The 16,495-nt window shown below is 44.1% G+C and overlaps 1 protein-coding gene across 2 annotated transcripts in view; it reads left to right on the top strand.

Moving 5' to 3' along the window:
• fancc (FA complementation group C) overlaps positions 1-16,495 on the top strand; it is a 241,255-nt gene that overhangs the window by 100,442 nt on the left and 124,318 nt on the right. For both annotated transcript variants that reach the window (XM_067983192.1, XM_067983193.1), the window contains 2 exons: positions 7,926-8,027; positions 11,162-11,226. In XM_067983192.1, the coding sequence (XP_067839293.1) occupies positions 7,926-8,027; positions 11,162-11,226 (167 nt within the window). The remainder of the gene's footprint in view (positions 1-7,925; positions 8,028-11,161; positions 11,227-16,495) is intronic.

Below are 16,495 nucleotides of genomic sequence, written 5' to 3'. Positions count from 1 at the left end.
CAGCTCAGCCATCATCTGATTCATCAATGACCTTCCCTCCATCATAAAGTTAGGAGTGGGGTTGTTCAGCTGCATTCACAATTCCTCAAATAATGAATCGGTCCATGGTAGTCTGCAACAACCAGGCTTGGGTTGACAAGTGACATGTGATGCGAATGTTACCTAAGTACCAGGTAATGACCATCTTCAACAAGAGAAAGCCCAGTCATCTCTAACTGACCTTCAATGGCACCACCATCATTGACTCCCACACGGTCAACATCTTGGGGGTCACCATTGACCAGTAGCTTAACTGAACCAACCATATCAACACTGTAGCCAAAAGACTAGGGCAGAGATTAGGGACTTCATGATGCATCAAAGCCTCTCTGCCATCTATAGGGCTCAAGGAAGGTTTGCGAAGAAATACTCACCACTTGCCTGGTTGGGTGCAGCCGCAGCAACACTCAAGAAGTTCAACACAATCCAGGACAGTGCAATTTGGTTGATCAGCATGATTGCTATTGGACTCAATATCCACTCCCTCCATCACTGGTACACGGTGGCTGCAGTGTATATGATGTATTAGATGTGCTGCAGCAGCTTGCCAAGGTTACTTTGAAAGAACCTCCCTTCACTATCACCAGAAGTTTATTTTAAATTCCACAAGCTTTCGGAGGCTTCCTCCTTCCTCAGGTGAACGGTATGTTCATACCGTTCACCTGAGGAAGGAGGAAGCCTCCGAAAGCTTGTGGAATTTAAAATAAATTTGTTGGACTATAACTTGGTGTTGTAAAATTGTTTACAATTGTCAACCCCAGTCCATCATCGGCATCTCCACATCATATCACCAGAAGAGCAGCAATATTCCCCTCCAAGTTACATACCATCCTGACTTGGGCCATTTCTCATCATTACTGAGCCAATACCTTGGAATTTGTTACCTAATGCCATTGTGGGAGCACCATCACTACAAGGACTGCAGCAGTTCAGGGCAACTAGGGATGAGAAATAAATGCGGTCTTGCCAGTGTTGTTCACACCCTGAGAACAAATTTTAAAAAGGGTGTAAGTGGAATCAGAAGAAGTCTTGTACCATGGAGCTGGACTGCTGAGGAAAGATATAGGAGGAAGAACGGGTCTGTGGTGTCAAAGACTGTGGAGAGGTCAAGGAGGATGAAGAGTCAAGGTTGCAGTTGCACAGGATGCTTTTTGTGACTGACTAGTGCAGACTCAGTACCATAGGTGATGGGAAGTTCACCTGAAGTCATAAATATGGTCGGATACAATATATGTTTGGATCAAGCTTCCTATTGGCTTTGTTGCCCGTTCACCTATGTCAGCTTCATACCTGCGGCATGCAGTGTATTTATATATTTGATATATAAAACTACAGTAACCAGTAGTTGACAGCATGTTTTGTAGCTGGTACACTTGAAATTGGTTTGAAGGTGGCATGATGTCGGTGAAAGAGTAATGAAAGCCAGCTGTGATCCAGTATCCACTGCTGCAGTAAGATTTTTTTTTTCCCCGCTTTTCAAAGTACATATTGATGCACCAGTTTAAGAACAGCATTTCTATTGCCTCATAAAAATCGTATAACAGACCATTATAAACAGAAAATGCGGAAGTGACACTGATTAATCAAGGACAGTCAGTATGGATTTGTTAAGGGAAGTTCGTGTCTGACTACCTCAATTGAATTTTTTGAGGAAGTAACAAGGAGGGTCGATGAGGGTAGCGCCTTTGATGTAGTCTACATGGGTTTTAGCAAGGCTTTTGACAAGGTCCCACATGGCAGCCAGGTCAAAAAAGTAAAAGCCCATGGGATCCAAGTGGCAAGTTGGATCCAAAATTGGCTCAGTGGCAGGCAGCAAAGGGTAATGGTCAACGGGTGTTTTTGTGACTGGAAAGCTGTTTCCAGTGGGGTTCCGCAGGGCTTCGTACTAGATCCCTTGCTTTTTGTGGTATAAATGATTTAGACTTAAATGTAGGGAGCATGATTAAGAACTTTGCAGATGATACAAAAATTGGCAGTGTGGTTGATAGTGAGGAAGAAAGCTGTAGACTGCAGGAAGATAGCAATGGACTGGTCAGGTGGGTAGAAAAGTGGCAAATGGAATTCAGTCCGGAGAAGTGTGAGGTAATGCATTTGAGGTCAAGCAAGGCAAGGGAATATACAATAAATGGAAGGATACTGAGAGGTGTAGAAGAAGAGAGGGACCTTGGAGTGATTCCTGGGATGAGGGGGTTATCTTATGAGGAAAGGTTGAACAAGTTTGGCCTGTATACACTGGAGTTTAGAAGAATGAGAGATGATATTGAAACATATAAGATCCTGAGGGGATGTTTCCCCTTGTGGGAGAGGCTGGAACTACGGGCCACAGTTTAAAAATAAGGGGTCTCCCATTTAAGATGGAGATGATGAGAATTTTTTTCTGAGGGTTTTGAGTCTGTGGAACTCCCTTCCCCAGAGAGCGGTGGAGGCAGGGTCATTGAATATTTTTAAAGCTGAGCTGGATAGATTCCTGATTAAAAAGGGAATCAAAGGTTATAGTAGGTAGTTTGGAAAGTAGGGTTGAGGTCACAATCAGATCAGCCATGATCTTATCAAATGGCAGAGCAGGCTCGAGGGGCTGAATGGCCTACTCCTGCTCTTAATTCGTATGTTCGTATGTCCACAGATCCCTGAAGGTAGCAGGACAGGTAGATAAGGTGGCTAAGAAGGCATACGGGATACTTTCCTTTATCAGCCTTGGCATAGAATATAAGAGTAGGGAGGTTATGCTAGAATTGTATAAAACACTAGTTAGGCCACAGCTTGAGTACTGCGTACAGTTCTGGTCACCACGTTACAGGAAAGACGTGATTGCGCTATAGAGGACATTTATGAGGATGTTGCGAGGATTGGAGAATTCTAGCCATGAGGAAAGATTAGATAGGCTGGGGTTGTTTTCTTTGGAACCGAGGAGGCTGAGGGGAGATTTAATTAAGGTGTATAAAATTATGAGGGGCCTAGAGAGAGTGAATAGGAAGGATCTATTTCTCTTAGCAAAGAAGTCAATAACCAGGCATAAATTTAAAGTAAATGGTAGAAGGATTAGAGGGGAGCTGAGGAGAAAGTTTTTCACCCAGAGGGTGGTAGGGGTCTGGAACACACTGCCTGAAAGGGGGATAGAGGCAGAAACCCTCATCGCATTTAAAAAGTACTTGGATATGCACTTGAAGTGCCATAACCTACAAGGCTATGGACCAAGTGCTGGAAGATGGGATTAGGAATGATGGCTCTTTTTTGGCCGGCACAGACACAAGATGCTGAATGACCTCCTGTGCCGTAAATTTCCATAATTCTATTCTATGATGCCGATAAAGCGTCACACCCAAAACTTTAGTCGTTCTTTCTCCTTGGTTGTCTGATCAGTCTGCAGTGTATTTTCATTATTACCCAATTACAATATGAAGGTTACCATCCATTTTCCTTTCTCGTCTTGGTATGAGAGGGAAGGTCAAGACATCCAGCTGCACAAACCCCAATTTTCTCAAAACATTGGGGTGCATTCTTAATCTTTGTTGTTTGTAGCTTCAGAATCCAGTAAGTTCCTTCCTTGATATGGAAATAGTGAAATAGTGAGTCAAGAGTTAAATTTCATTGCTACACTTTGGGCTTAATCTTTGCTCAAATGGGCGGTCCTAGATCTTCTGTTATTGTTTGCAATTGACAGCTTTCAGATTGTAATTGTGCTTAGGTAACGTGCAACTCTGGGTTAACAAACGAACTAAGGTACAGCTCAATTTCGGAATGTTTTAATTGGGCCAATGCAAGCAGACTCAAATCCTTTTAAATTATTGTAAAACTTAACTCCTTTAAATTATTGTCTTGCTATAGTAGAATAGTAGCCCTTAAACAGTAGGAGATTAATGTTCTTTTAGTGAATGCCCAGACTTTGCCAGATGTTTGCTGCCCCTCCCTGGGAGAGTTGGCTCTGCACAACAAAAGCTAGGCAGCTCTAATTTGATAATTGTACTTTTTCAAAAATTCCCTCTCCCACAGTTCTTCCAGACACTTTTGAGGGTAGTTGGATAGGTTCCATACTAATGCTTTTGAACCACTATGCCAGGAGTGTGCAATCAGTGAGGATGATAAGAAGCCTGTTTGTGCTTTAATGCTGGTTCCAGGAACCGCTATTAAAATCATTTTATATTGATTCCAGCTCTGGCACCATGGATAGAATTTTAAACACCCGCATTTGGCAGGTATCAGGCAGGTGGGCAGTTAAAATGCTCTGTGCAACTTAGCCCCTCTGATCCTACTGCTTGCTGGTGGGTTCTGATATTAATCTGCTCGTTTTAACAGTTGAGCAGGACACTCACTGCAAGGTAGCCGGGTCCTGCTTTAAATATGCAAATCGGGCTCCGATGACCTCATCGGGGCCCAACTGGAATCTTAATTCCAGGTCTGCGCAGGGAAACCCTTGTGGCTTTCCCACTAGGCCAAACCTGTCACGAAGAGGAGCTGGCTCTGAAATGCCCACAAGGGTAAGTTTACTTGCCTTTTTTTTTGTTTCCTCTGGGCCCACAAGGAAATTTTGGGTTGGGAATCTGACCTGGACTTCCCTCCCTATCCCCTGACGGCCCTCATTCACACGTACCTTAGTGCCGCTGCCTGTTGCATCAGGTCCCCAGCAGCGGCCTCATGCTGCTTGAAATCCAACTCCCTCCTGCCAGCCAGGTAGTTCCTGCCACCGCTTTTGGGCAGGAGATTGATGATGATGCAGGAGTTAAATCTCCTCTGATCCCACTGCCTTCCTGCGGTTCAAAATATTAATCTCTTTTTAGAAGGCAAGCAGGACAAAATCTCTCGGGCCTCAAGCTGTGGAGAGCCGGACGATTTTCAGTCCGCTTTCAAAATTGACCCCCACATTTCTGTTCAACTCTCTTCGTCCTGAAGACTTTAATTGCTGGTTAGGAGTAGAGAGAGCATGGCTATGTATGTGGAAAGTTCATTGGATGCAGGGGCAGTGTACGTGGATATTTTTAAGTAAAGGTCAGAAGTATATTCCTGAGATTGATGGGGATATATATCAGCATATTATTTACAGTGGCTAAGAACAGGAGTCTGTTTAAGAAAGCAACCAAGACAGCTATGGCTAGAAGATTCTCCATTGTTACCTCATACCTCATGTAACAGTACATGATTTTGTCTCGGACAAATGTGATGCACGGATGAATTTTTAGCCATGTAGTAAAGGACATAAATCCAGGTCATAAGAACATAAGAAATAGGAGCAGTAGTAGGCCATATGGCCCCTCGAGCCTGCTCCGCCATTCAGTCAGATCATGGCTGATCTTCAACCTCAACTCCACTTTCCCGCTTGATCCCCATATTCCTTGATTCCCTTAGAGTCCAAAAATCTGTCTATCTCAGTCTTGAGTACACTCAATGACTGAGCATCCTCAGCCCTCTGGGGTAGAGAATTCCAAAGATTCACAACCCTCTGAGTGAAGAAATTCCTCCTCATCTCAGTCTTAAATGTCTGACTCCGTATCCTATGACTGTGCCCTCTAGTTCTAGACTCTCCAGCCAGGGGGAAACAATCTCTCAACTTGGGTTATGCATGTCAATTTCTTTTTGGAATTTTTGAAGATGTAACTAGTAAGCTAGTTATTATAGGGATAATTTTATAAATTTGCACTTCTGGCTAATTTACCCATTAGGAGCTCATATTTGGAATTTGGGCATGAGCTTCCCATGATGTCCATCCATTCAATTGAAAAATTATCTATTGTATGTCAGCATAATGGGCTAAGTCGAAGCTTATAGGATTTATGATAAATCTACAATTTGGATTTCTCCCACCTCATCTGTCCTGAAGGCAATAACTTTGTTTCCACAGCCCTCTGGTACTTTACATAAGTGGCCATATTTTTAATGTATAAGCCTAGATGGTGAATGTCAGCAGCCTATTCAAGGATGGGGGGGGGGGGGGGCGGGGGAAAGAGAAGAAAAAAATAAATAGAAGCTTGTTATTAATAATGGTTCTAATTGGGCAGCTGCAGCTGTGACCAGTGGAGCTACCTCAGCAATCAGTCTTAGGATGACTGTTAATAATAATGATAATGACTTCAACAGAAGTATTGTAAGTAGAATATCTAAAGCGTTAGTTACACTGTTAGTGTTACCATTTTTTTGAGTCAGCTACATGTGTGACATACGAAGCCATCCATTGCCATATTTGAGTCTCCAAACCAAGCTACTGAGAAATTCACTGTTAATGTTTCTGTTTGGCTGACAGTGCACACTTTCTCTTTGTAGGGACACATCACAAATGCCAAAGTTCAGAGAGCTTAGGGGCAGGTAGGTAGATCAACAAGAAACGAGCATCTAGGGGGCTTTTAGTGCGGGCAAGGTACTGCTGGAGTTTAACTAGCTAAAGCTTTGGAGCTTACTAGCACAGAGCAGTGGTAAGCTTTATGTAGTTTGTCCAGCCAGGAACAACCTATTCATTAGGGTATTGGTTTGCAAGGTTATCTGGAGCCAATGTGGAAGACTTTCAGCCTGCAGTGACAGATTTACCCCTCCAGGTTCCATTAGTGAGCCAGGCTGACTAATCCATCAACTGTGATCTGGGGTTCTACAGACCTATCTGGCTCAAGTATCAGGTTACTGAGTTTGCCACAGAGGGTTGACTTGGTTCCGAACTTCCACTGCTTGGCATGTCAATTTTGAGCCACATTGGTACCACTGATGCCCTGCTCATGTCTCTTCTTTGGGGAAGGCGGGGGAATATAATCACTGGTTGGTCATCAGGCAACTGACAAGTGCAGATTTGCATTTTTGCTAGGCAGACAGCAGGTACCAGAGGCTCCGCATGGAGGCAAAAGTTCTTTCTGAAATGCCTAAAATGGATGGTACCACTTTTGGACTACCACAAGTGAACACCATAGGGTTATGGTGACGTTGTTCTTGAATTGGAAAATCTGTGCTCTGCTAATTGGCATTTAAATGCATGTATGCAGTTGTGTTCACTGGCATCTGACTGCTGGTAAAATTTCTAATGTCAGAAAAGAACTGTCAGAATCGTTTTTTTTCTCCTGCTAGAAGGTGGTTTAGTGAATTTCCTACATTATTTCAAATTTTTAAATTAGCTTTGCATCAATTGCAGTTCGACTGCCACTATTGTGCAATTGTTGTATTAGATGAAGATATATTCTGAGTTTTTCAGTAAAATCCATCTGTCTGAATTTTCTCAACAACAACTTGCATTTATATAGCGCATTTAACGTAGTAAAACGTCCCTAGGTGCTCGTTTCTTGTTTTCTCATTCCAATACCTTGCGATATCCACAATAGTCACCAGAATGCCATTTGTCACAAAAGTTTCAATCATTAAGCTCAGAACATTTCAGAATAGTGGTTCCGCAACAGCCCTGTCACATCTTAAAGGTTGGGTTTGTGTTAATTTGATGTCAAATCCTGCACACATCCCATTTGCGCAGCACATCCTGTCATAATTGTGATCCTTTGCTTACCCTCGATTGTACTTAAGGACTGAAATCCAAGCAATTTGTCCAGAAATTCCCTACAGTCCACCTAGAATGATATCACTGACTGTACCAGGCCTAGTTTTGCATTTCACCCTCTAGATCCACATACTTTGTTAATTTATTTTTGTGCGCTTGCTTCTAGCCCCTCCTCACATAGGACAGCCAGTTCTCCAATTAGCAATTTCTTTCAGGTTCTCCTCACAGCAGTGTCTGAACAGAGATTGATATATCAGTATTCACTAAAACTCAAAAGCAAAATGATTTACTTTTTGATTTAATCATATGGAGTTATTGTACATCTAAATACACTTGGGTTGGTTTAGCATCATTTTTATGTATGCATGAACATAGACTTGCTTGTTTGCTGCTGTTAAATTATTTTTTTTCTTTTTAAAAAAAAAAGAGTTTGCTGCAGAGTTTGACAGATGTTGATGATGGAGTAAGAAGTTTTATTCAGACTTTACACTACCCAGAGGAGGAATACCACTCTAAATTGTTGAAAAATGTAAGTAAAATAATAGAAAGTACCTTTTTAACTGCTAATTTGAAAATTCACATTGTGTGCATACGCTATAGTTAGAGTATGTCACCCCAAATTTCCTGTCTGTTATGAAAGTGACAAAATCTAGGTGGCTGGAAATGTGAAATGGGCTAGGAAACCGTTACACTGGGTCCTTGCACCTTTTTCTGTTAGTCAGAAATTCTGCCAAAAGTGGGGGCAGCTGCATAATAAGCCTGAACACATATGGTTCTTAGCAATGCTGGGCCCATGTATGCTACTGGTGTTGCCGAGGACCATGTGGTTGGTGTTACGTTTTAAATGCCAAGTTTCCCACGAGTGCTCCTTTTGTATTAGGGAAATTGGTCGAAAGTCAAAAATGTGCGACTTATATAATTGTTTCAAAATCTTTGGCCAGCACAGCTGACGACCTGTGCCATGGCAAGGGCTGCAGTGATTTCCCCCACCCTGCCCAACCTGAGGCAGGTGCCATAAGTGGCCATGATGTCTGCCTGAAATACGCCCCTAACCCTAAAAAATGGGCCAGGGCCAGGGGCACAACCAAGGTTAGGCGTAATTTCTATCCTATTGCACTTCAAGGAGTAGAGTGGGATCACAGGAAGTGCGGCCCCTGCATAATTCAGGTACATATTCAACTTTAAAGATAGCCTGCCTATCCTCTTGTTATTGGAAATAGTGTATTATACCAGGGATCTAAGGCTGCAGCTGGAGGAAACAACTTAAAAACAAAAGGAGAGAAAGAAGAAATTAAAAATCTTTTCAGGAATGTATTTTGGATTAAGTGTTGTATAAACATAGAACTGTACAAAATGGGGAACCATAGATTACGTTTTAATCCAGGTGTGAGGAAGTTATTTATAGCTCATCCATGGCATCCTATATTTCTTCTCTTGCTCTTCATTGTCCCTTAACACTTTGCTAGTCTTCTTACCTACCTAGCCTTCAATTTTTAAAAAATTGACTTCTATTCTCAACATAATCCATAGCAGCCTCATGCGCCTTAGCCCCTAAGGTGAATTCTTCAAGCTTTGTTGTACACTACCTGAAGATGATGAAAAATCTTGGCTTGCTTAACTATGGCTGATTTATTACCTTTTCAGCATGCAGCACTTTCACCTTGGCAGGATTCCACAGGCTACTTTGAGACAAGAACACCAAGTGGATAGGCACACCCACTGAGCACTCACTCATCAATTCATCCCTTCGTCTTAAGTTTCTGTTCAAAGTTGTTCAAATTCCATTTAATTTAGCTCACTTTTTCTTTATTCTACCTTTTCCAGTCTGGGAAAAAATACTGCTGCGACTGTGGGAGTATAAAAAGGTCTCTTTCAATTAAATTTCACTGGGAAGGTGATTTTAGAAAATAGCCTCTGTAATTTTCCCCTTTCCATGGGGGTAAGACTGTGGTTGCTAGCCTTCACACAACACATTTGATAATTAACTGCTGCTTGGCTGGGTCAGCAGTCATTCTCCAGGAGCAGTGCACACTACAACTGAAGTCCCTGGGGATATCCAAGGTAGCCACTTGGACTCTTTCACCAAGCACTAGTGCTGTGACCTTCTTGCTAGGAAAGATGTACAATTTGGCAGAGAACTTTTTCATTCTGACTCAAATGTTGGACACTCTGTTTTGCGATAGCAAACCATGGAACTGGTTTAATGAAGAGCAGAGCTGGATTACACACTTTGAGGTGTGATACTTCTAAGAAACATTTCTCTTTGTTGTATTTTATAGTTGTATAAAGCTCTGGTTAGACTGCGTTCAGTTCTGGGCACCACACCTCAGGAAGGATATATTGGCCTTGGAAGGGGGCACAGTGCAGATTCACCGGAATGCTGCCAGGGCTAAAAGGGTTAAATTATGAAGACAGGTTGTATAGGCTAGGCTTGTATTCTCTTGAGTATAGAAGATTGTGGAGTGTTGAGGTATCTAAGATGATTGAAGGATTTGATAGGGTAGATAGAGAGAAACTATTTCCTCTGGTGGAGGAGTCCAAAACAAGGGGGCATAACCTTAAAATGAGAGCAAGGCCGTCCAGGGGTGATATCAGGAAACACTTCTTTGCACAAAGGGTAGTGGAAATCTGGAAAACTCTTCCCTCATAAAGCTGTTGAAGCTAGGTCAAATGAACATTTCAAAACTGAGATTGATAAGATTTTTGTTAGGTAAGGGCATTGAGGGATATGGAACCAATGCGGGTAGATGGAGTTAAGACACAGATCAGCCATGATCCAATTGAATGGCAGAACAGGATCGAGAAGCTGAATGGCCTACTCCTGTTCCTATGTTCCTGGTGCCACCCCTCCACTCCCAAAGTGCACTGCTCCTGTCCAGATTCAGGAGTCTTGTATTTAATTTTCCATACCATTAATGTGGCCCATGGGCACACCTGGCACAGATCTGCTTCCTGGCTGGGCCTAGCACCTGCAGAAGGAGCCTGAAATTTAAACTGAGTTGCCCAATGTGTTCTCCTAGGAAAATGAGGCAGGAGACCATGCACTCCCCCTCCGGCCTCATTAACATGCTGTGATAGGTCTCCACCTCTGCTTCCCCTTCCCTCCCCTCCCTTCCGAAGCTCCAGTAATCATGGGACAACATAAAATAGATAGAGATCTGGTGAAACGAGTAGTCTTCCCCTTTTCTTGACATTTGCGCTCTGGGAAATGGAGGTTCCCTGGGGATAAGTATCAGGAAAAGCTACCCTTGCATCTCGAAGGACCCATTTTCTGTAGTATTTTTTTCCTTGTGGTATCACTATAAATACTATATGTGTAGGATGGTCCCATTAAAATCATTTCTTTTGGGAGGAAAGTTGGAATAATTCTAAGCTGTCAGTTCTCTAGTTTCCCGTTCAAACGTAAAGTGTACTCCTCATCAATCACTCTTTTAGCGGTCTATGCTACTGTTGAATATTTTTGTGTTTCCATTCCTTTTTTTGGCTACTCTTTTTATGACTTTTTTTCTTTTTGTACATGTAACTTGCAGTAACTATTATGTCCACAATGAAAATACAACTTTTGAACGCAGGAAAGTCTGAGTGAAATCCCTTTGTGGTCAAGTAAATTTGATCACTTGAGATATGTTTTATTGCCTATGACTACCTATTTCCTTCTTCCAGATGGTGGCCTCTCTCGTTAAGGAACTTCAAGGCTATCAGTGTGACAGAAATTTCTTGTTTTTAAGGTAGGTGACAGGTTTGAAATAGTGAAATGATTTAAATGCACCTCCCTATAAACAATGATCATTTTTACATTTACTGAAGATGAAAACTTAAAATCCAGGGCAGATTTCACTTTGCTAAATTTTTCTTCCCTCTTAATAGAGGGAGAAATTCATGTAGTGATATGTTTTGGGGGGCATTCATATTGCAAGTTTAGCTTCAGTGTAAACCTGAATCTGGAGAGACCCAATGTGAATCACCCTGAAGCACCGCTTCAGTTTGACACTACATGGAATATAATCCCAGTGCAATGTTAAATCTGGTTTACAGCGTGCACACAACCTGACATTGATATAAATGTCTTTAGAGAGCGTGGATTCTCCCCTCTGCATCCACTAAGTATTTGAATTGTGATGGTAGAGTTCTTCCCTATGCAGAAGAACTGGTGGTGGAGCCAGGCAGTGTAAATAGATACTGCCTGGTTGTAAACCACAGTGCTGCTAATGGTAAATGTAGACTTGGAATCTAGGATTTTAAATGATAGATTTAAATATAAGAAAGCTAATCTCCAGGGACAAATTGATGTCAGCTAAAAAAAAGTGTTAAATTCAAATCATGAAAATTAATATTGTATTGCTTTATCATGAACAAAACCAATGATTGCTATGTTCAGAAAATATGACGTCAGTTTTTAAAAAAAATACATTTATTTAAATATAAAAGTATGCATATTTCTCCCATTATCCCTCGGATTAGTATATTCCACTACAGATGACCGGGTGGACAGGTGAGCTACTCTTAAAATCTCTATCTGTGCTGCTCTGTAGTTGGATATTAGGAAGTGCCTGAAGAGCAGTCAAGCTCGATGTATCCTAGGATATTTTTGTTTTGATTATCTTCCCTCCCTCTCCTTGAACTTTGTTGCCATTTTGCATCTTCGTGTGACAGCTTGGCTGCATTGGAACTTGCTGTGCAGAGATTCATGAGTGTGAACCTGCCTCCTGTCACTTCGTAGTGCAGCTTGTTGGAGTCCCCAAAAATTAAGCTTGTTAATCGTTCATCTATTGGAAATTATTAAACCTGATCATACATTGCACTGTCTTGTTATTCCTTATTTTATATTTGCCATTTCATTAAAAACTGTAGAAGCCACAAGATATTGGTTTAGAAAGAAATTCATAGCAACTATGATGATGATTTAAGTTGTTTATTAGTCATCAAGATGGTTGCTATGGCCTTTTTCCTAAACAAATATAATTTGTACAGCCATTACTAATCATTCTGAATATGTAATGTAAAGAAAGAACTTGTACCAATGTAGTGCCTTATCGTGTCCTCAGGATAACCCAGAGCACTTCATATACCAATTAATTTTTATTTTTGTTTATTTGTTTTGGGATGTAAAACTCAGCATAGAATTAAGAAAATACTATTGCCATGTATACCCAGGTACAGTTGTAGGTTCCATCACAAACTTTGTTGCAATGCAATAATTCGAACCATTTGATTTGTGGTGTTGGGTTTGTAGAAATTCTACCCCATTTAAAGGATAAAGGATCTCATCAGGATTCACTTCCATAGGACACCGGGCTCGATTTTGGGATCGTGTTTCCGGCGGGTTCCCAGCGGGGTGGCCCCGAAAATCCCGATATCCGGTCACGTGACCGGATCGCGCCGAAATCCCGGCCACTTCCGGGTACCGCGCTGACGTGCTGACGTGCGGGACTGTTTCCCCCACACTGGGGGAAACAGTCCCTCCTCAACCAGGCGTGTTGCAGCCAGCAGCCTGTGGCAGGTGCCAAGGTGCGCTCCACGGGGGAGAGCCCTCACCCACGCAGGAGGCCACCGCGTCACATAGGGCAACCCCTGCCCTCCACCACCCCCCGCCAAGCCAGAGGACAGACCGACATGAAACCGCAGCCCCAGTCCGAGGAACCACCCACCTACCCTGCACAACCCCTCAGACCAACACCTGCCAGATGGGTGGTGTGTGGACACCCTCGGAGGACGAAGAGCATGACCAGCCCCAGCAGCCTCGCAGTCCACGCCGTCCGCCGCAGAGACGTGGATCCCCCCAACACGGTGTTGTTGCACGCCCACCTGCACAGCAGGAGGGAGGGCTACCGCAGAGAGAGACGCATCGCAGAGGGCACTACCCTCGCCACAGGGTCCACAGACCGAGGCGCAGCTCCCCGGACCTCTCCGAGCAGCAGTGCACAGGGAGGCGCAGATTCGCTCGACATGTAGTCGCGGAGATCTGCAGCCTCTTTCATGCCGAGCTGCTCCTGGCTGGCCCCAGCACCAACTGCTTACCTGTCGCTGTCAAAGTCACCACTGCCCTCCACACCTTCTCCTCCGCATCCTTCCAGGGTGCAGCCGGCTGCACCGCCGATGTCTCTCAGTCGTCTGCGCGGACGAGCCCTGCAAATACACCTGCACCTACTCTGCAGTAACACGATGGGTGGCATCAGTGGTGGGTCCTCATAGTGATACCCAGGAGCGGCCATTATTGGACACAACGGACAGGATTCGCGGAGACATGGCAGTGGTGGTGTCAATATAATGTGTGCTGTTTGTTGCTCTGAAATTCAATATAGGTAACACCCATGACAAACCCTCAGACACCCTTGTGCACCCCCTTCATGCTGACGACACGTTTGCCTTACGCTGCCTACTGCACATATGTGATGCATGCCCTGTGGCTGCAGCACAGGTGGTGGCAGGTTGAGTGAGGCTGGCCGTGAGGGAGATGCACGGGAGGGTGAGTATGGGATGGAGCAATGAGATTGTATGAGGATTGGGTTGCGTGTTAGTGGCAGGATGAGTACTGGCGAGGTGAGTAGGTGGAGGTAAGATGAGGATGGGGTTTGAGTGGGTATGAAGGGTGATGTGACAGAATAGTGTTGGCGGTGCCGAAGGAGATGTGGGGTGGGGGCAGTGTTGTGGCAGACGGAGTGTAGGGGAAAGACTTCATGTTCTCACTGCGGCTGACCTACTGCGGTCATTGCAGCGCCTCCTGCACTGTATGTAGGTGGGCCATATGTTGGTGCCGCAGGTGACCCCCTCTGCCACCTCGAGCCAGGCCTTGGTGGCAGAGGCAGGCCGCTTCCTCCCGCCCGCCGGGGGGAAGATCTGTGTCCTCCCCCTCCTCCTCACCCCATCTGATGATACCTGGGGTGAGGCATCATTAAACTGGGAGCAGCCTTCCCCCTGGGCTGCTCCATGCTGCAATTTGTTCCATTGGTTGCAGCATCTGTCAGTGGAGGACTGCCCCTTTAACTAGAGAGCCTCCAGCTGACAGATCGTTCTGCGCATGCGCAGCCCGACCGACGCGCAGGCCAGCGCCGTGGACCCCGGAGGAGCAGGTAATTGATTCCTATTAGTGGGTTGCCTGCTACGATCGCGTGGGCAACCCACTAATTTCGCCGAGCGTGTTGACCACGCTCCCGGAGGACCACCCGCTGGGAACCCGCAGGCCTGCTAAATTCGAGCCCACAATGTCTGCAACAACTAAGCCAGTAACACACATTGCACCCAGCTGGAGTCTTTGTACTCTATCAAATGCTCCCTTCCCGTGTTCCAGGAGTGTTAATGAAAAGCAAAATCAAGCTGCATAATTGTACCTCTCCTATGCTGATTTTTAAAAAAAATCATGGTAATGGAACAACTGACATTTTTTAAAAACTACTCAACTCGTCAATTAGAAACAAAAATGACTGTAATTTTAGTGTTTCCAGTGACTCAATACTAGAAGCGATGCTTTTCAAAAACTTTTCTATGCCAAACAAGTAGTTTTAATAGCTTAACAAAGTTTGATTTATGCCACATATACACTGTGTGGAACAGCACAAATTACACATTTTTCAGTTGAGAAGGATATCTGTAAGGTAGCATCTGGGATCAAGAATTAGATTTTTGTTTTGGTGAAATCTGCAGAAGTTTGGGAATGATAAAGCAACTTTTTAATGCTAGGGGCTGGAAGAGATGTTTGGGGTGGGGGGGCAGGGGGATTAGTAGAGGGGAAAGTGACCTTTAATGTCTGCTTTGTGCTTGCAACATTATCTGGGCCCTGAAAATCCTCAGGATGCAATTCTGGCAGTTATGCTGGAATTGCGTTTGCTGGTGCCTTCCAGAGCTGACCCAACTGGAGCTTGTGGAATTAGTGGGAGGGCACCTAATTTGAAGAAGATAGGTGGGCGCAAGAGCCACTTTGGGCACCTCTAAGGTGCCTGCCTGCCCACCGTTGGGGTTTGGAGGTTTCCTAGGTCTCCCTGAGAACCCTGCCCTTAACAACATTCGCCTTGTGAGGGGCGGATGGAGGTTCATCCATTACTAGGCACGTCAGAAAATTCCAGAAGCATTGCGACCGGCTGCCTGCCATTTTCTGCTGGGTCCCGCTGGAGTGATGGTGGGAGACCAGAAGAGCCCTGTGGAATTTTGCGGCCCTGGTGTGTACTTATTTCTTCCCAGTATCCCTCCCTTTTTTTTTCTTTTGTAACTGATCTATATTTCTCACAGCACATACAAAAAAAACAATATTAAAGTATAATTTAAGAAAAGTCTCACTTTTTACTTTGAAATACGCATTGAGTGTGAAACTAATGTGAACCAGCTCACTGCAATAGAAGCCATTAGAGATGTATAAATTCATGATTCACTTGACCAGTCTTTGAAAATGCAGCATTTTTAATTGCTGAGCACTAGTCTTGAACTTAATTGAGGATACTTGGCCTCCATTGAGGACGCCTAAATTTTTACCAACCCCAAGAGATGTTCTTTACGCATCTTAACACATGTCAAACAGTTGCTGTCTATAACATTTCATAAGTCAAGGCAAAAGACAAGGTTGAAGCGTTTGCAACCGTCTACAGCCAGAAGTGCCAAGTAGGTGATCCATCTCGGCCTCCTCCCGATATTCCCATCATCACAGAAGCCAGTCTTCAGCCAATTCGATTTGCTCCATGTGATATCAAGAAACGGCTGAGTGCACTGGATACAACAAAGGGTATGGGCCCCGACAACATCCCGGCTGTAGTCCTGAAGAGTTGTGGTCCAGAAGTAGCCGTGCCTCTAGCCAAACTGTTCCAGTACAGCTACAACACTGGCATCTACCTGACAACGTGGAAAATTGCCCAGGTATGTCCTGTCCACAAAAAGCAGGACAAACCCAATCCAGCCAATTACCGCCCCATCAGTTGACACTCAATAATCAGCAAAGTGATGGAAGGTGTCGTCAACAGTGCTATCAAGCGGCATTTACTCACCAGTAACCTGCTTACCAATGCTCAGTTT

Source organism: Heptranchias perlo, chromosome 4, assembly GCF_035084215.1.
Source record: "Heptranchias perlo isolate sHepPer1 chromosome 4, sHepPer1.hap1, whole genome shotgun sequence".
Classification (NCBI taxonomy): Eukaryota; Metazoa; Chordata; class Chondrichthyes; order Hexanchiformes; family Hexanchidae; genus Heptranchias; species Heptranchias perlo.
This window is presented reverse-complemented; position numbering and strand designations above follow the sequence as displayed.